Raw genomic sequence first — 20,496 nt, forward strand, 5'->3', positions numbered from 1 at the left:
TCCAAAGCACACAGACTCGAGTCTGTTCTACACGATTCTCTTACAAATGGAGCCTCAAACTCTGACCATGTGGGTGTCATCAAAGCACATATATTGTTATTTTTTTGCTTGAGGGGTTTGTTTGCCACCTCTTTTGAAATTTTCAGAGAGTGAAAGGGAGACAAAAATACACTGTGTTAAAGTGCTAAATGATCACAAGTTTTAAAAGGAACATTGTTATTTTGCCTTTTGCCCTAGAATCCCCCCCTCTCCCCTCCCATATGTGTTACTGCAATATGAGTCTCCTCCAGAGGCAAGTCTTAGAGTACACCAGTCATGAAGTGATGACAGAGAGGGGGGAAATAAAAAACAAACCATGTTTTAAATGAGCAGGAAAAGGCTGTAAGCTGTAGGCGCTGCGTTTCCCATTATGGAGTTATATTACAAAATTCAATATTATACTTTCTCCCTGGCGCGAGTGCCTTTCCTCATCTTGTGGAAGTACAATAAATATGGAAAACTTTGTGGACTGGTGTCTGGTGTTCTCTCTCTTTGTAAGAAGCAAGAAACAAGCATGCTGAGAGTGGGCTGAGGGACTAGGCGATGAATCGAGACATTTTTTTTATTTGGTCATAATGCACTCGTATCACAGGAAACAGTCATTACAGGGGTTCAGCTGTAACTTGAAATACCTCTGCCAAAGAGCTGTCCAAAATCCCTCGTTTCACTCAATGTGCCGTGCTGTTTCATTTATCTTCGTACTTTAGCTTCCCTAAGATGTATCCTGAACAGAAGATCAATCTGCTATTTTCAGTTAAAAATACAGCCATATAGAAAAACACGTTTTTACTGTAGGGCGCATTCATCTCTTCTTCGCATGGTCAAATACTTCAAATGATGGCAGCTATATAAAGAGGGAATGAGAATATGGGAATGTGATGACTAAATAGAGCCAATTAAAAATAGTTTGAAGAATTGGTTGAATTATATTATTTTACCTGTCATAGCTTTAAAAGTATACAGTAACCACACTGTAGAATATGCATGGCTCCTCCTACTGTGCTGTTCAGCTAACAAGATGAATAGGTCTAGTAAGTTATTTGTAGTTTCGTGAAGTGCATTTTATTACTCCATGAAAATACAAAGCAAAAATGATCAAGTTTGTGTAACAAAGAATTTTGCACTGGGCCAACATAAAAAATAAAGGTGTTTGTGGGGTAAAAATAAACAAGTCAATGGCATCCATTCATCCATCCATTTTCTAGACAATCTATTACCGGTCAGGGTTGCAGGTGGGCTGCAGCATATCTTGACATTCATCGATGGCCAGGATTCGACCGCAGTACTTTCTTGCAGAGTACATTGTAATCAGTTGCTTCAAATTTTGTAGTTGCATTTTTTACAGGGTATGCATGAGGTATGCACTAAATCAGCCCAGGCAATACAACAGACTGGCTATTTTACATTACATAATATATTTAGCTGATGCTTTTATCCAAAACAACTTACAGTTGATTAGGCTAAGCAGGAGACTCTCCCCCTGGAGCAATTTAACTTAACGTGTCTTATAGACATGCTAAATAAATCTACCACTGTGTTACTGCACCTAACCTTATTGATCAGAATCCAGGGAAAAGGATTGCGCTGCTAGGGTATCATTTAACATTAAAGCCAAATGTCTTTCATACATTAAAGTGTTTACAGTTTGTTATACTGCAGAATCTCATGTTTACGTGTCTATGTGTATTTCCGTGCTACAAACCTCACTTTGCTTTGATCATGCTGAGCAATGTCACGGTCGTTACAGGATTCTAGTGGGTTAGCTAACTTTTCTGTGGTGTAAAATGGCACATTTTCATTTTGTTAATTATGTGATGAATTTTGGCTCACGGAATGGCGAGATTGGAACCACAGATGGAATGAATAGAGAGGCAGAACAGACAGACAATCAGTTTTAAAATACAAACAACCAACTAGCATACAGTAAACAATTTTAATGGACAGTCAAAGACATTGCAAAGTAGGACACATTTGTGCCTTTTTCTTTTTAAAGAAAGAAACTGCTACAACTAAGAAAGCTTGGCGAAAGCCTACTGGCTAAGCCATGATTGGACTTTATTCCAATAAATTCCGTCAGTGTTTTTTGCCTTGTTTTCCCTTGAGAGGTAATGGCATGCTTTCTTATTTGAATCAGTTTGCTTCACAGTGGTAGCTTAGCTCACTGATAAGATCTCCTTAAGACCTGACAAGTTGTCAGTAATGAAGGAAATTGCTTTGATCCGACTACAAATAGGTCATTTAACCAGTGTATGGTCTGTGTGTTACAGTTTCTTGCATCCCAGTCCATTCCCTTTTTTATTCTCCAAGAAGAGAGGCAAAGAATCTGGTTTCATTATTAGCACTCTTCAAAATGAATCACTTTATCATGCATTACCCATGGGAGACTAGTAACTCCAGGAATATTATGTATTTGTTTTTAAAGACATTACTTAAATTATTTCAAGCTGTTTCTTTTAGTATTAAAGGTACACTAGGTACAATGTGGTAAAATATTGTTAATCCCTTCCTATTATTGAAATGAGGCTCACTGACATGTTGACTCACCCTCTGCCTGTATTGATAGTCCTTGATAGAGTTTCAAAGTGTACACTTGTTGGGCCGTCATTCTGTATCAAAACATTGTACAGCTGTACAAAAATTCAAGCTCATTGGTTGAAAACTGCTGCAGCCAATTTGCATTTGGGCTTTTATTGCTTATTATCCAAGCAAAGATGACATATCTAGTTAAAAATAATACTGGTTCGCTATCGGTAGCAAGAAGCAAATTAGCGATAGTTAACTTGACAAATTTACAAATATCCACTTACGATAAAATATAGACAATACAAACATAGTAGCGATGCATAGTTCACAAGCGTTGTGCCTCTGGTAGATATTTGTAAATCCGGGAAGCTAACTAGTTATAGCTAATTTGCTTGTTGTTACTGAGAGCGAGCTGGTATTGTTTTCTAACGATATAAGCAATAGTATACATAGTTTCAGTGATCACTTGTCTGGAGTGCAATTTGGGCAGCTACACGTTCCTTTTGTCTCTACATGTTCAATCATCCTTGTTTAGCAAAACATTTATCTCAAACTATAAGTTGCAGTTGCATCTTTGTGGTAGACTATCATATCTTAGTTATGTAGCCAGCTGGTTGCATAGCCAAAATAACTTGCTTGCTCATAATATAGTTGGTTATGTTCGGCAAACATTTTCTTAATATAACACTACAAAAAGACGGCAGGCTCTGTTGCGTTTGTCACTGTCAGCTGTCAACAGTGCATAAGAACACTGAACTGTATAATAATGCTTTATATTACGCATTATATTCAGAGACTGTGGGAACAGTGTTATGGTTTGAGGTTGTTTGTTGCTGAAATTCCTCTCTTGTCCGTTTGAAGTCCAAAATAACCTATTGTACCTTTAAGATGGAAAGATAATAATAATAATAATAATAATAATTATTATTATTATTATTATTATTATTATTATTATTATTATTAGTATTTTTTATTTTTTTATTTTTTTAATTAATAAATCGAAGATGAAGAAGAAGAAGAAGAAGAAGAAGAAGAAGAAGAAGAATTAATGCATTCTTAATTTTATTTTCATCTGTGTAAACAGGCCATCTTACCATTTCATATATGAAGCATGAGTATACGTTATATATAAAAATCCATTGCTTGAACAGATAAACAGATTACCAATATATTGTCTTTGTTAAACCAAGTAGAAAGATCAATTCAGAGGAGATAAACTACTTGTAAACACTCTGACCTCATTAGGAAAAGTGGATGTGTCCTCTAAGAATTGATTAAATCATCTTTGCAATCCATTGTATGTCCCAAGTCCCCTATGCTATCGGCTACCTACTATAAATGCTACCACCATGTCTGTTGTGGCGGGAGTGATGTGAGTAACATATCGGCTGGTCGGTGTCTTTTCCTCTTGAGAAGCTGCCTGAACTTGCTTGAAGAAATTAAGAGTAGTTTAAATGTAATATAAATAATGGGGGAGGTGAAACAACAGTGAAAATATGAAGCAGAATGATGAAACTAATTTTCTTCATATGCGTGTGTGTGTCCACCGTGGGGGAGGGGGGTTGCCTGTGTAATTCAATTCAGTTTGTCTCATACTGTGGGGATGTTGTGCTTGCTAAGTCTTTATTGATAAATGTTATTGCTCTCAAGACTAACCACTGCAGATTTGCAAAACACAAATTCAACTTCTTATGAAACTGGAAATATTAGGTGAGTGAGCATGCTGGAACTAATGGCAGCCTCCACAAATATGCCCGGAGTGTTGTTTCACCTGACTGATGTCATTTGCCTGAAAACACAACCAGGTGTTCAAAAATGAGACTGTATGTTTTCTGGAAGAGCACATCTAACTGAGTACACATTTCCCAGCATTTTCTCGCATAAAATATTTAAGATATAAAAATAAAAATATGAATCTGCCATGTTTCCATTAGAGCCTGCATTATAGCGCTAGTGAGTTCTAGTTCATGTGGTAGCATGTACAATAATTTCACCCAAAACATAACAATAAGCCCTTGAAAATGAATGGCCAAACCAAAATTATATTATTTTTATTATTTGTGTAAATATGTCATTTACACTTACCTGTTATATGTGTGCACCATATTTACATATTAAGTCAATGTTTATTTGTCACATACTCCATATATGTGCTTTATTAGATTTAATATATAAACATATAATATGAGCATATTATATATTATGCCGATCCCAAGGAGGATTAATCAGCTATTAAATCAACTGGTATGGTCTCCTGGTTAAGAAAGGACTTTTGTATCTGATGTTGAAGTGGGAGGGGCTTCTGTGAGATCATAAATACAATACAATACCAAATTAAGCCTCCCACATAGTGCAAACCGGTTTGCCAGCACTATTTAATGAGACATTTCCCTTCTGAAATGTACTGTTGATTAAGGAGCTGTTGATCTTTAACAACCGTGTTATAGATAATGCATTTTTGTAAAACAATATATATAACATTTAAATCTTTTTTTATCTTGGTCAATTTCTTACACTTTCTTTCACAAGAAGCCCTGGCTTGTGTCTGTCAAATGAAAAGTCAGTCTGAGATAGAGGCAATGAAACTAGTCAAAAAAACAGATAGTTAGCTACTGTATACAGTATACTCCCCAAAATATATGGCCATTAGTGCAGTAACAGAGTGTCTTCTTGCTAATGGAGCATGAAGAGAAGAAAGACCTTTCTGGAACCCAATTTGAGGCTAAATTGAAAGATTCCTTCAAATGTAGCCCACTTATGCAGCACTCGAATCCAAATCACAGACCTTTCAGTACACTTAATGTATCAAATTGCTCTTTATTAGCTCTGGGGAACTGAAAAAGCAGCTCCCTATGTTCAGTTGCTCCCATGTTCCTCTTATTAAATGGTGCAGGAAATATTGGCTCTTCACTGTACTCATCCTACCTGCTTAATGGAAGACCATCAATTATTTGCGATTAGGTCAGATGAGTGGAGGGTGGCAGAGAGATATGGTAGCGGGTGTTGGTTGAGACCTGAATTTGTCTGTGGCAGTTCTGAGGAACCCAGGATAGAATAGGCTGCCAGAATGTTCTTATAGATAGCACACCATGTGTGTGTGTGTGTGTGTGAACTGTGAAAATTGATATCTGATGCCTGTATTCTGGTTGATATTCTTTCCCCTGGTATTTTATTCTAACTAGATCTTGTTAGTGTATATTCAAAATGTGTTCATTTTTCAATTACATGCTGTCAGTTACCTGATTATGGCGCAAATGAAAAGTAATCTGCTATTCAACTTTTCAACATATAAATATGTTCTTCCTGCTAAGGCCATTTAAATTAAATCTGTCAAGGTCTCGAAAGAATAAACATATGGTAGAATTATGTCTGCAAGAGACTGAAATATTGAATTCTTGTTTTAAATATCCTTATACAACCTAATGTGTGTTGTTGTGTATCACTACACAAGGGTAACTATCTCTGATCTCCACTGACTTCCTATGGTCAACTGGGCACCTGTTCTGCCAGGTGCACATTCTGTATAATTATCTGTTGACTGCAGAGTTTGGCTGGTGGTATATGGGGTGAAAGGTATGAGGTAGAGAGCAGCTGCTTACCTCTACTTCCCCGATTTCAAGATGCGTTTACAGCTACAATGAAAAATAATGATAATATCTGTCAAAAAAAAGTAATTATTTAGACTAAATTAAAGAACATGTGTAATCACTTGTTTAACTTTTATCATGTTCACTAAGCCTGTGTCCCTCAGTGTACTTTTACTTCACTAAAATGTGGCGTGTCCAAGCAGTCACTTTTACAACAAGCCATGATGTCTGAAGAGTACCTATGCCACAGTAAGCACTGGTAATGCTTTGGATCACAATTCCACTCCATCCTTACACCTCCCATCTTTCCTTTTGCCAACGGCAGCAGATCATATTCAAAGCTGAGATCATGCCAAATGGAAAAGGGAAAAGGCTTTTTTTGTTGACAAACCATCATTGACCAACCAACTGTTAAAGAGAGAAAATATTCCACTCTATTCTGCAGAAACATATCTACATGCTCAGTAGTTTTTATCTTGTCAGTTTGTATTGCCTGTGCCTACACTTAGTCCTCAGTCCCCCCAAACCATTTGGTTACCAACCCTCTGCCAGTCTTCCCAAGGAAAATATGTGTTCTGTCCACTTACATATTAATACAGTAACATGAATTTCATGATTTAGTGTTTTGATTTGAGTCTGTCTAATAACAGCACCTCCTTGGACCTGCATCCCCACACTGACATCCCAGTATTTCAAATACAGCTGATATCCTAATCATTAACTCACTTTGCACGAATAGTCCACATGTGCATCAATAAATATGGTGCTATTCTACATGTATAAACAACAGTATAACAACACAATGTCCTCATTGTGAGAGTAACCTGCAAACCCAGGTTTTTCTCTGCATGACACACAAAATGAATAATGTGTCATGGCAGACCTAGCTGCTGGAACACTTCCGCCACTGCAATAAATACGAAACGATCCAGTAAAAAATAATCCAGCATCCAGTTCCCTTAGTTGTCACTGAGTGAGAGGTATGGGTGAACCTTGATATTTTGCTGTGGTCTTTTAGTAGGGCTATTGTGCATTTAACAGTTCTCAAGTTACTATATAAATGCCAACACGCTCAATACATGTGTGTCTGCAAGTGTTAAAGTGATTATAAGGCAGAGTGACTAAACTACTACTAAAATATTTTGGTTGTGTAGTACACTTTAATTGAAATTATTGAAATTATATATCTTAATGGGAAGGTCAAGGTGAAAGTTAGCTGACCATACTGCAGGGTGATAGGTACAATTTCACAAGAGCTGATTAAATAACTTGAGCCTGTAACTGAGTGGAATAAAACTATTGTGCATGAGCATAAAAGACAAATAATTTACCTTCCAGTCATTGCTGTGAGGTGGGAGGGATCTTACAGAATATGACATGAGAAAGTGGAACAAGCACTTAACAACACAAAGGGAATGCATTCATGGCTGAATTTGATGAATATTCATTATTAATCAGTTTCAAAACAGGACATTACATTCTTGGAACATTCAAAAAGCAGAATCTCTCCCCAAGGCTCCACAATGCCAAGACATGAGCTCTTTGGAAAAACCCTTCGTAATCCCATCGGCTCTTCGAATCACTGCAAAACTTATACTAAGTAAGCCGAATTAGAACACCACAAAACTTCATCACCCGTTGGGGCACAAACTAAAATCAAAGACTTGAGTGCCTTTGTGGATAGAAAAAATGCCTGCAGACGTTTGAAGTGGAATTATTGTGTCGGACATGGTTTTTGTGTTAAACCTAATGGACATACACAATATTCAAAATGTCTTTGGAAGTCAAACTCAGAGGTTACCCTTGATTCTAAATGCAAGGCATGGATGTGTGTATTTAGCAGATATAACCTACTTCTCAACACTGTTTGTCAGGTTGTAGGGTGAACATAGAGAAGACATAGCTTAATTAGTTATACAGATCTCCATGGCTTTGAAAGATTTCATATTCTGTCTCCCTGTCTCTCCACCTCTGTAGTCTGCCATGAGAATTGCATGTTTGTGGAATCATGATATACTTCAACAAATAGTGCCCTATAGTGAAATGTTCATTCCTGGGGATGGAGTGGTTCTTAGGGTGATTTGAATGAAAAGAAGAGGCTGACCTTTCATTCTGTTATTCCTTGTTTGTCTTCAGATCCGTTCTGATCAAGACCGGGAGATTCAGATTCGCTACAGCATCACTGGCGTGGGGGCTGACCAGCCCCCCAACGAGGTTTTCAGGATAGACCCGGTGGCGGGAAAGATGTTCGTCACCAAGCCTCTGGACAGAGAAGAGAGGTCATCCTACCATGTGAGTGCAAAAGCATCACCCATACTAAATCACCTGGCCCTGGAACAAGCTGTCTCTGGTTTATCATAAAAATCATGTTGACTTCACAGCACTGTAATTCATGTACATTTCTAATAAGCTGTTTATGTGAGCCCCCGATTGGTGTATAGGGATGCTGACCTGCATCTGGGGAGAGTTGGGTCCCTAAATTTAAAAATAAAACAACTAAACAACACCCTGCCGTTGGGCCCTTGAGCAAGGCTCTTCCACTGTTCCGCAGGCTTTACCCCTGTTCTCTCTCTCTCGCCCTGCTTGCAACTGTTTCTCTCTGCCATTTGTCCCAGGGCATCTTTCTAAATGAGAACACATTTTCAGTGGATCTCCCTGGTTAAATAAAGTTTTGTTTGTGAAGTCTTCTTTGGACAGTAGTCACTGGCACATGCATGCCTGCCTCCTGAACAATGTTCCTGATCTGTAGATAGGTGTTTGGGGGGTTTTCATCATTATGGTGAGAATTCTTTGGTCATCAACTGTACAGGTTTTTCATAGCCTACCAGCCCTTTTGCAATTACAGGGCTCATCGGGGCTCTTCTTAATGATGTTCCAAAGTTTCGTTTGGGAAGCTTATTGCTTGGCCTTATTGCTTATTGCTTGGCCTGTGTGTCTTTGGCTTTTCTTTTTTCAACCTCATAATGCCTTCATTGACTTTCATTGGCACAACTGTGGTCCTCATGTTGACAAATGCCAATAAAAAATCCCAAAGGCAATCAAAAGCCTAGAATCAAGACTAGATTCTGAAAGCTGTTGTGTACTTGCAATGAAGAAATTGAGCACACCTGGCTAATCAGAAACACCCGTGAAGCCATCTATCCCAACTATTATGGTGCCCTGAATTGGGGGGGACTACAGTATATATAAAAAATGCTGCAATTTCTAACCCAAAATTGAACTATGTTTGCATTGTTTGGTTACATACACAAACTACAGAATCAAATTGAGGAAAAAATGTGTTTCTCCCAAACATTATGGAGTTATAAACACTAACTGAGCACTTTATTAGGAACACATGTACACCTACTTATTCACACGATAATCAGACAATCATGTGGCAGCAGTGCAATGCATAAAATGATGCAGATACAGATCAGGAACATAAGTTAATGTTCATATCAACCATCAGAATCAGGAAAAAATTTGGTCTCATTGAATTCAACTGTGGCATGTTTATTGGTGCCAGACGGCTGGTTTGAGTATTTCTGTAACTTCTGATCTCAGGGGATTTTCACGCACAACAGTCCCTAGAGTTTACTCAGAATGGTGCGAAAAACAAAAGAGTAAACGGAGAATGGCCAGACTTCTGTCAGCCAAGAACAGAAAGCTGAGGCTGCAGTGGCGCCAACAGTGTGAATCCATGGACCCAACCTGCCTTGTGTCAACAGTCCAGGCTGGTGGCGGTGGTGTAATGGTGTGGGGAATGTTTTCTTGGCCCCCTCATTTTGGGCCTGTTAATTCCAATCAATCATCACTTGAATGCCACAGCCTATTTGAATATCGTTGCTGACCATGTGTATCCCTTCAAGGCCACAATGTACCCATCTTCTCATGGCTACTGCCAGCATGGTAATGCACCATGTCACAAAGCAAAAGTCATCTCAAACTGGTTTTGCGAACATGACAATGAGTTCAATATTCTTCAGTGGCCTTCCCAGTCACTGGGGCTGAATCCAATAGAACACCCTTGGGATGTGGTAGAGCAGGAGATTCACAGCATGAATGTGCGGCTTTCAAATCTGCAGAAATAGTTTGATGCAGTCATCTCAGAATCTAAAAGCAATATTTTCAACATCTTGAAAACATGCCCAGTATTAGTATTGTGTTCCTAATAAAGTGCTCAGTGTATATCCTATTTGTTTGGTTTTTACTCATTTCAAGAAGTAATTTTATGTCAGTTAAATCTAAAATAAGAGCAGTTCTTGAGAAAGTCAAGCTGGCAGAAATACATCAGAACTCAAACTGTCAATTAGTTGAGGTTTGGCGTACAAAGACAGAGGAATGTGTAGATTCATCTAAGCTGTCAGGACTAATGAAAGGCAGTTTTGTTGTGCCTTCTGAAGCAAACGTGTCTGTTTACCTCACTGATGTCACTTTTGGAGGGACTTCTGAGTGTTTACTGTCAGAGCATCCATTCATACATAACCCACTCTCTTTAAAGCAGATTAGAATAAGTACCTCAGGTTAAATAAATAAATAAATAACCCAAGTAGAGCACAAGTATATCACCAAGATGAAATGAAACAATGTCTTCAGGCTCAGTGTTTGCCAATACCTCTGAATGAAAGTAATTATAAAAAAGTGCAAACTGTGCTTGTGACAGTTTGACAGGTATGCAGAAGCAAAAATAGGAAATACATATTGGAAGTCTACATCCTCTAACTGTCAACCCCACTCGGTATCTCGGAGGCTATTTAATTGAAGGAAGATAATGAAATTGCCATTGAAAAGGGTTGCATCTGTCTGGCACAGGTATTTCACCCTTAAACTCATAAACTGCAGCCATCTGTTGGTTCCAAGGGTGAACTACAAGGATGTCTTGGACAGATTTTATTTCCTAAAAGTAGGGTTCATTGAGAGAGGTTAACAAAGCAGCTCTCTCAAACAAATAGCACTACCCTTATTAGCAGTTATCTGCAATGAGAATCTTGGTCATGTCAATGGTTAAGTCTGAAGGTTGTTTGGGTGTCCCAGCAATTCTTCTTGGGCATTTGAAACTGAACTGGAGAGTGAAAAAAGAAGCTTTGTATTATAAGGGAGAATATGAAACCAGGTTGCTCAAGAGACCAAATATGTATGCCTCTAAAATTGTATGTGTCAGACCACCCTATCAATACAGAGCAACTGGGAGTGTTGTTAGATCTCAATCATCTCCCCTCATTTTTAAATATGCCTCTTCCGTCCTCGATCACTCATATTTTGTAATGATTTTTTTTTTTCATTCCAATACTGATGGAACACTTTCTATTGACCAATCAGCCCAAATTACAGTCCTCCATCTCTCCTCATTTTCAATTGGCTTCCTCCTCCCTCGATCACTCATGTTTTTCCATTATTTTTCTTTGGATTTTCTCATTCCAACACCGATGGAACACTTTCTATTTTCCAATCAGCCCAAATTATGCCCGTGGAGAGCACCTAGCCACTTGGATCTGTGTACTGTACCTGGATGGTTCACGCATGGGGGAGCATTTACAGGCAGCCTCTGCGAGGAAGCAGAATGAGCACTCACTGTTGGAAACGGTCGAGTGAGATTTGTTAAAACAGCGTGTTAAGGAAGGCCCACATACGGCAAAACTAGCCCGCAGAACTTCCCTCCCTGCCCAAGAGCACCCACTAATCATCCAATAATCGCACAATAATGCTGCTTGCCCCAAGCAGAGCAGTATGGTTCCCAACTAAAACTAGGGAGCTTGTTGCAAGATGGGGAAGTTTCCTTGACCAGGAGACGAAGTCACAGCGAAGAAGCAGAGGTTCGTGGGAGACTGCAGGAGCCAGGGTGCGTGTCCTGGCCTACCTGCCAGTGCATTAATCATTCCCAAAAGCTTTCCATTGGCAGTCGGCCGATCGGGCTTCTTAAATCCATTTCTGCAGGATATGCCAGCTCAACGCATCACATCACAGCTGAGGAAACAGATTTCTGGTTGCTTGTTTGTTTGTTTGCTCGGGCCTGTACTGCAAGTCTAGTGTATAATTAAGTGGAGGAATGCACATGCGCGTTTTTTGTGTGCAAGGGCAAACAGACGGACCGTGGAAGTGACTCATCAAGATGACAGTGCAGTTTCTTAAGGAAGGGAATATCCATCTTGAAGGGTTTAATCTTTACTTAGTTTAAGGCTCTTCAAAGGCTCATCTCAAACATTTGGGATACAAATGTATTCTTGTTTGTATAATTACTTAAAATGGCAACGTTTGCGCTGTGGATCAAAGATGGGTATCGCCCATTAATTATTGTTTTTCAAGTATTCCCACATTTAATCTAGCATTTGCCATATTTTGTGTTGTTTTATTTCTAAAGTAGGTAACATAAAACAGTGAGTCACAGAAAAATTAGCCTCACCAATCTGGCACATCCAGACATGGCAGTGTCCCCTGCTTATCTTCATCCAAAACCTGGGTAGAGGGCACCCAATCAGCAGTGACCGCTTTTTCATCTTTTTGAAGATAATAACTTTAATTCCAACACAGAATTGCATTTTCCCTTCTTTAAACACAACAGTAATCTTTGACTCCTAATGTTATTGAATTACCAGATCCAGCAGCAGCAATGATAACAGCCCTGGCACCAGTCAAGAGCTTTCATGGCAATCGCCTGCTCACGGATATTGGGTGCACAGCAAGATCAAACAATGTGCAGGAAAAAGTAAAGTCAAATTAACCTTTGTGAGACCCAATGATGCAGTTTTTTTGCAGGAGGAAAAGGGAGAGGATACACATCAGTTGTGAAGAAGTGAATTGAAATAATTCTGTTCTTTTCTGTGCAAGGCTCCAGCTTCAGTGAGCATGTGAGATCATTTTTGTGGGCTTTCCAGTGACCCTGTGCATGTTCCTCAGACACCTGGCATAACTAGGGCTCTATGTTTCTGATGCACGTATCATACGCTTTAAGAGTCTTTCCCCCATGCCATTATGGCTGAGCATTAGCTTTTTGTTTCTGTCACCATATGTTTCTGTGCCTCACCAGGTGTTTTGTTGCGTGACTCTCTTTCTGCTTCACTCTACACCTCTCTGTCTCACTGAGCATCTCTATTTTTACACAGCTGTCTGTGTGTCTCACTATATGGTTTCTGTCTCATTCTACATCGCTCTAGATCCAACTGCATGTCTCTGTTCCTCCACATGTTCCTTTGTGTCTCGTCTGTCTGTTTATGTGTCTTCCTCTACTATTTATCACATTCCTCTTTTTCCTTTATGTTATTTGCTTCTGCGTGTCTGTGTGTTTGTATATATATTTTCGTACAGAATTTCTATGTTTACTTGCATTCGTGCTTCTCTGTACTGTATGTCCCTGCAGGTCTCTCTGTATTCCTCTGTGTGTGCGTGTGTATGAGTATGTGTGTGCGTGCCATATGTGTATCCATTTGTGTGTGTTTTCCGCCTTTATCTGTTTGTATGTACAGTATGTGCTTGTGCTTCTGTATGTAAACAGCGCCTTTGTGAGTGTTTGTGTTTCTGCTTGTATCATAGTATGTCTCAATCTGTTTGTCTTTCTGCTTGAAGCTGCACGTTTGCTTGCTATAGAACTCAATTTTCCTAAACGAGTGTGGAGCAGAACTGAAGTGCTGAGGTGGGGTTGGGTGAAGTGGTTAGTATTCAGTATGGCAACATGGACCAGTGTAATTGCGGACAGCGGTGTCAGCGTTGCAACTGTGAGATGTTGTTTGGATGGCCCAAAGCCTTGTAATGCAATAAGACCTGACACAGCAGCCTCGGGGCCCAGGTTAGATACACTAAGCACCTTAACAACAGCAACAACTGTTCTTTTATTCTGCATTTTGAAAAGACTCTGTGCAGAGCTGGTGTGAATTAATGTTCTCTGGGATCACCGTTGAATTCTTAATTCAATAATCTTTTTTGAGAATTCCCCTCATTTGCAGTTTTCTCTAGAAGCGTAAAATAAATGAAAACTTATTTAAAAACATTCTAGGGTACAACAAGTTATTTTTGGATCGTTGAATGAATAGAACCTTCCCGTTGTTCAAGCAAACAAAAGGATTCATTATTTTTGAAGCTTAGATATGTATGTATGACCTTTGAAGTGTTGTTAGTGAATATTATATTCAGAAGGTTATTGCTTCTTCCCCTTCTATTTGTGATAAAAAAAAATCACCTATGAAAACATTTTCTTGAGATTACCTGAGTGGGAAAGTTTCTGGATGGTATGTCTCACCCCATATTGATTTCAGCATGTCAAAACCTCAATGAAATGTGAGAAGGTCTGTATTGATTACAATAAAACACACTTCACTGCTTTTCCAGAACCTTACTTGGAACAACACACTGTTTATGACAAAAGAAAGAAGTTAAAAACTGGTGATGTCATTGTCACCAGTTAAGAGAGGGATTTTCTCCAGATTCAAAAAATTGACATACTGTAGGGATATCCAGCTAGGCTTAACTGTTTATTCATGAGTTTCTGTCAGTGTGTCATCACACAATAGATGTTTGTAAGCTTGTCTGTAGACTTAAGTTACTTTTAGTTTTTCTTGAGCAAGTGTGATGCAATGCTCCACTAAAGAGTATAATGTCATCACTGCGCTAAAAACATTGTTTTTTAGTTTTTTTTTTACTATAGTGATGTGCCTGGACGTCTGGGGTCGAATGCTGATATATGGATGATAACTGTGGCAGGATTGTCCCCTGCCAGCATTTAAAGAAGATGCTTTCTTGTCACTGCTCTTCCAAACTGACAAAGGATGTTAGGGGATGTTATGAGCTAGAAATTAAGCTGGGTATCCTGATAAAAAAACGAATTGGCAAGATTCTGTTAAAAGAAGAGCATTCACATTGCCGTCTGTTCTTATCCTGTGCACAGTGCTCTGAGCCTCTGAGCACCATTCCATAGAGTCTCTATCAGACGCAAACCTAAAATGGCTGAGGTAGAGTCCCAGACTGGACCTTTCCCAGAATCCCTCACAGATAGTACGTTGCTCTCGCCTGCGCTCTGCTTGCTGCAGGGGAGATGATCCTCAGATCACACATGCATATTTTATTGAGCAGTGATGGAAAATGTTCCCCTCACTCCAAAAGGCCCATCTGCCTGTGGCATGCACAATTTCACATGGAGGGAGCAGTACCGCCCACTGTATGAGTTACCCTTACTATGTTTCTTTTGCCCAATGGGACTAGACTGGTTAACTAAAAACTATAAAAATGTAAATCATCAATTCACTGTACTCACTGAAATATCCAGATATTTTTGAGGCAGCAAGACCAACTGCTTCAGATTTGTTTATGTCTGGTTGCATTGAGAGACAAACAGATCAAGTTCAGGAAATTAGTCTCGCTTTAGTAAAGTAATTATATCACTTGTCTTTGCCTCATAGATGAAATCATTTGAAATATTTTCTGTTAGTTTCATGTTTTCTTTAGTTGTCATAATTTGATGTAATATACAGCTTTCATTTCATACTGTATTTAATGTGTGCGCTGGTGTCTGGAGCTATGCAGGGCCGTACTTTTCCTCCATCCTGGTTGGCCTCAGGTGGGGGGGGGGTTTAAAAGTTTAGGCAAACACAAGGACAGAATCAACACTCGCCATGAGAACCAGCATCCAGCTGGGGGTTCGGCAGGCACACCAAAGCCAACATTACCCAAAACCCTTTCTTCCATTCCTCTGCCCCACTGTGTAACATAAGTCACTCTCCCACATCAAAGGAAGTGGCTGTTTTATAGCGTGATTTTCCAACACCTCCTTGCCTGTGAATGAAAACAAGTAAGTGCAGTGGACAGGCAGAGTGGCATTAACGCCGAGGCACTCTCCGCTGAGGACAAACACAGGAAGGCTTTGTGATGAATAGGTGTGTGCCGTTCACTGGAGAACCCAGCTGTTGAGGGAGCTTGAAAAACAGTCTGGAGGGGGCCTGCTGGGGTCTGTAGTCTCAGAGCTGAAATTGCTGTATTTTAGAGGGACCCTGCAAGACCCATCTGTCTCCAACAAAATCCCCCATCCCACACTGAGCGCAATGAAAGGGTCCACACAAAGAGCCTTTGATCAGATGTAGGATCGTTAATCAGTTTTTGTACATTTTATTCTTTACAATTTGTCATGTACAACACGGGGGCTTAGCACACCTATTTGAAGCCTATCATGTATCATAGAAACCACAGATTTTTCATATTTGTTATGGAGGGAAAATATGCCTTTAAGGGATAACCTTACACTCATGTTACATGGTGCCATACATGCAGTAAAGTAAAAATGACAGTTCCCAACTCCCCCCTTCCGACCGTGTCCCATGTTGCCCTGTCTCAAAGGCACATCTGTACCCTGTATCCGGTGTTCTGTGTTGCCCTGTCTCAAAGGCACATGTACCCCATGTCCCATGTTGCCCTGTCTCAAAGGCACATCTGTACCCTGTATCCTGTGTCCCATGTTGCCCTGTCTCAAAGGCACATCTGTTCCCTGTTTTCCTGCAGCTCAGAGCCCACGCTGTGGACATGAATGGGAATAAGGTGGAGAACCCCATTGACCTGTACATCTACGTGATCGACATGAATGACAACAGGCCCGAGTTTAAAAACCAGGTCTACAACGGATCTGTGGACGAGGGCTCCAAGCCAGGTAAACAGAGTGTATCGAGTGAATGACTATATAAGGTGCTATAGGCATGGGTATATACACGGTAAGGATGGTAGATTATTAAACTGGACGGATGAATGAGTGAATTAATGGAATAGAAGTGGATGAATGAGTGGAGAGGATGAAAGTGTGAATGAACTGAAAGGCTAATCAGTTAATTCCTGAGCATTAGGACAGGATGTTCAGGCCAATGAACCCTGCCACGCTCAGTCTAACTTTGTCGATATTTGTTCCTGAAACTAAGCTCACTCTAGCCGCATCCATCAATGGCCATCTATGGTGCGAAAAGTACTGCAGGATAATCCCCTCACTCGCTCAGATAGGCACCGGCCTTGCGTCCTTTAAAAATGTCCAGGCAAGAAAAGAAACAGTGCTGTAATTGATGTCAGGACATCCAGAGAGTGATTCTCTATGGTCCAAGTATAGGGCAGCCTTTGCTTCTTTGTCTTTTTCCATTTTTTGAGCGAACCAGCGTGTTTTTGTCTGTGTGGGAGCCTAAGCGTGTGAAATATTGGGAAAGGAATCAAAGTTGAGGGAGCTCTTTAAAGCGCTCCCGGCTGGGAGCCCTGTCTGTGTGCGCTGTAGCTGTGGACCAGCGTGGGCCTGGCACCGGGCCCAGCCGGCCCGGTGGGAGCTCTGATGAATATGCCTGAGAGTAAAGAGCTACCCTGTATTCTATACTCAGCCGGCTTAATGAGGAGGAAAGACGGTTAAAGAGATTCTCACGCGCAGCCGTTATTATCGTTTTCGGGGCGCCGCGGCGCCGAAGCCGGGCGCCCGCCGTCCGCCGCTCGCACGGGAGGCTTTTATTGCGGTCCTCTCCCGGAGCGCGCGGGTCATTTGTTTCTCCCGCGGGGGCGGGCCACGGGGCCGGCGGACCGGCGCGGGAGCGGAGAGCTTGTGTGTTCTTCTGAGAGTGCCGGGTCTGTGTCACTGGGGCGACGGTTAATAACCGAGGCTGTTATTTATAAATAAAAAACCATGCAAGGCCAAGGTGTTCGGCATGACCGCAGACAAATAATGGGAAACAGAACTGGGACACGAGAGATCCAGAGTCACTGGATGGTGGAGAAATAGGAGGATGAGCAAAGAGGTGAAAGCCCCCGCCCCCCCTTTCTTCCTCAGCGCACGCTGTCCTTCTGAAAGTGGTGTACTAAAACCCATCCTGGAATCACACTTAAACTCCCCCCATCCCCACTGCATCTGGCTTTCTAACTGCCAGTGTGATAGAGGCATTGCTGAGCTCAGCAGCAGGCGGGGGGACATTTTGGCTCAAACCTTCCCCACCACCCACCACCACCCCCAGGCATTACTACAGTACGTCCTGTGAGGCATGCTGGCAAAGCCCCCCTGGAGGATGCTTGGCAAGTTCATGCTCTTAATTGGACACTTGCTCCAGGGCTCTTTTGACGGCAACACTGAGTTTCATCACATATCTGCTCCCTCACCCCGTTATTGCTTTCCCTCCACTTCCACTTCTGGAAGTTTCCATTGACTCATGGAAAAAATATACTTTTTGCAAGCAGGGCTGCTTTGCTAGAGACAGTTGGCAGAGATAATGATTGCCAAAATGTCCTCTTGCGTGATGGCTGCTGAAATGCTCTGTAATATGAGCACACAGTTTAAGTTTCTCTTTGCCTTTAGCCCTATTCGCACAGGGCTAGTTTAATGTCATGTAATGTCATTTTTAAGCATTATGTGGGTAATTGTGATGGAGCATTCATACCGGATAAAAGAATCCCTATTTTTCTACCCCAATCACTCATCAAACATTCGACAGCTGCCTGTATCTCCACACCGCAAACAGGTACCACTTGAATGCATCTGTGTATACTATTTGTATGCAGCTTCTTCTAATTGTTGAGAAGAAACTGGTTGCCAGGCACAGTTCCAGCCGTTCTACCAACTGTCATGGACACAACAGATTGTTTTTCTCCCCTCAATTTTTGTCACATAGATGCAGAAGATTGAGCGGCAGGGTAGTCTAGTGGTAGGTGATGTACTGGCTGCTGTGGAGTTGCTGGTTTGAGCCCCAGGTCGACATATACTGTAGGGAAGCTGACCTGTATCTGGAGAGGTGAAGTTTTGTCCCTTAAAGAAAAAATAAATGATTAAAAAACCACTTACGCCTCGTGCAATTGCTGGAACACAACTGAAGCTGTTTGGTTAGCAGGGATGGTTTTTTTTCCTGCTTTATAAGGAATTCTTGCTTTTTGGGCACAACACTCCCATTAATTTTTAATAGACATCTATATACCGTTAGCCTATAGTCTTACAAAATCCGGTTACACATGCAATCCATTTAATGTATTTTCCTGTTCTGAGCACTTTTTCTCCTTTTGAAAATTGGTCTCCATGCTGGAGTGTTTGAGTGGACAGTAGGCCTATGGAATAAAAAAATAAAAAAATAAAATTAATAAATACAAATGTATCAAATCTCTCAAGAGGACGCTCCACAACCGCCTACTTGTGACCGATAAAGAGTACTGCCAGAATTGAAGTGAATATGTTGGAGATGTGTGTTCATACAGGATTAGTATGACCTATGAATAGGTGGTTATTTGGCTCAGAATTTTTTTCTCTCTCAATCTGTAAAAGTCTCATTTTCAGTAATGTGTAGTATCATGATGATACCCACTTATTTATCCGATTTCATCATTGTTTTTACTGTAATTTATTCTTGGAAACATTGGGAAATGGTTTTTGCATTTTGTGACTGTGTGTGTGCGTGTGTGTATGTGTGCGTACATGCACAAGTAAGTTTAGCTATAATTCTAATTGAATAGCCTGCAATAAATTTGCCATGTAGTACATATTGTTAAATTATTGGTAACTGGATTTGCTTAAATTAAGTAAAAAAAAAAAAAAATCTAACAAAACTAATTACATCAAATGAACTTACATTACCATTCTCTTTCCACCTGTGCATGAAAGCTTAACTGAGAAACATCATCAACCCTTCTTTCACACAAAGTTTTGCTCTAATTTCCTGTGCTTGTTTGATTGCATAATGAATTGCTAGGAAAAGGCTGTGAATGGGTTTATTACCTGTAATTCAGTATGATTCCATAACAACCTTCTCACGAAGCCACCAGTTAAGCAGGTATAAAAGCCTTTGCTTACCTAAGTCAATGCAATTAGTAATTTAATCCTTATTCACTTATTCAATTCATTGAGGTTAACCATTTTATTTAGCAATGATCATTGTTCATATGACATCTGGCTCTTGAGTGATTTTTCATCTCAGATCAAAAATCTTACTTGATATGAATAGCTCATCCTTCATGATTATAACATAAATAAATAAATAAATAAACATTTTAATTGTTTGTTAAATATTGAAATTTTCCATACTGGTAATTATTCATTGATATAAAAAAATGTTGTTCACAACCAAAGACATCTATGTTTAACTCATCTATGTTTTTCTTAATATTTCTAATTAAACTCCAACTTTCTTTGCACAATCGAAATGAGTAGTCTAATCATATAAAAAATTCAAAAGGCTTTTTTCCACATAAAAAAATGTCAGACAAATGGAAATTATATTTGGACATTCAATTTCTATGTCTATAATCATGGAAATAATTCAAATTCATCAACTGAATGTGGTAGTGTAATTCATTGCTCTACCGAACCGACGAGCTCTCTCAGATCTATTTCTTATGAATCACAGATAATTATGTTGCCATGTGCTTAGTTAAGGGCTATAAAGACAAAACT

The 20,496-nt window shown here is 40.0% G+C and overlaps 1 protein-coding gene across 1 annotated transcript in view; it reads left to right on the top strand.

Moving 5' to 3' along the window:
• LOC133138566 (cadherin-4-like) overlaps positions 1-20,496 on the top strand; it is a 296,079-nt gene that overhangs the window by 228,240 nt on the left and 47,343 nt on the right. The window contains 2 exon segments of the mRNA XM_061257438.1: positions 8,286-8,441; positions 16,611-16,755. Of these exon segments, the coding sequence (XP_061113422.1) occupies positions 8,286-8,441; positions 16,611-16,755 (301 nt within the window).

The sequence above is a fragment of the Conger conger genome, chromosome 10, assembly GCF_963514075.1.
Source record: "Conger conger chromosome 10, fConCon1.1, whole genome shotgun sequence".
Lineage (NCBI taxonomy): Eukaryota > Metazoa > Chordata > Actinopteri > Anguilliformes > Congridae > Conger > Conger conger.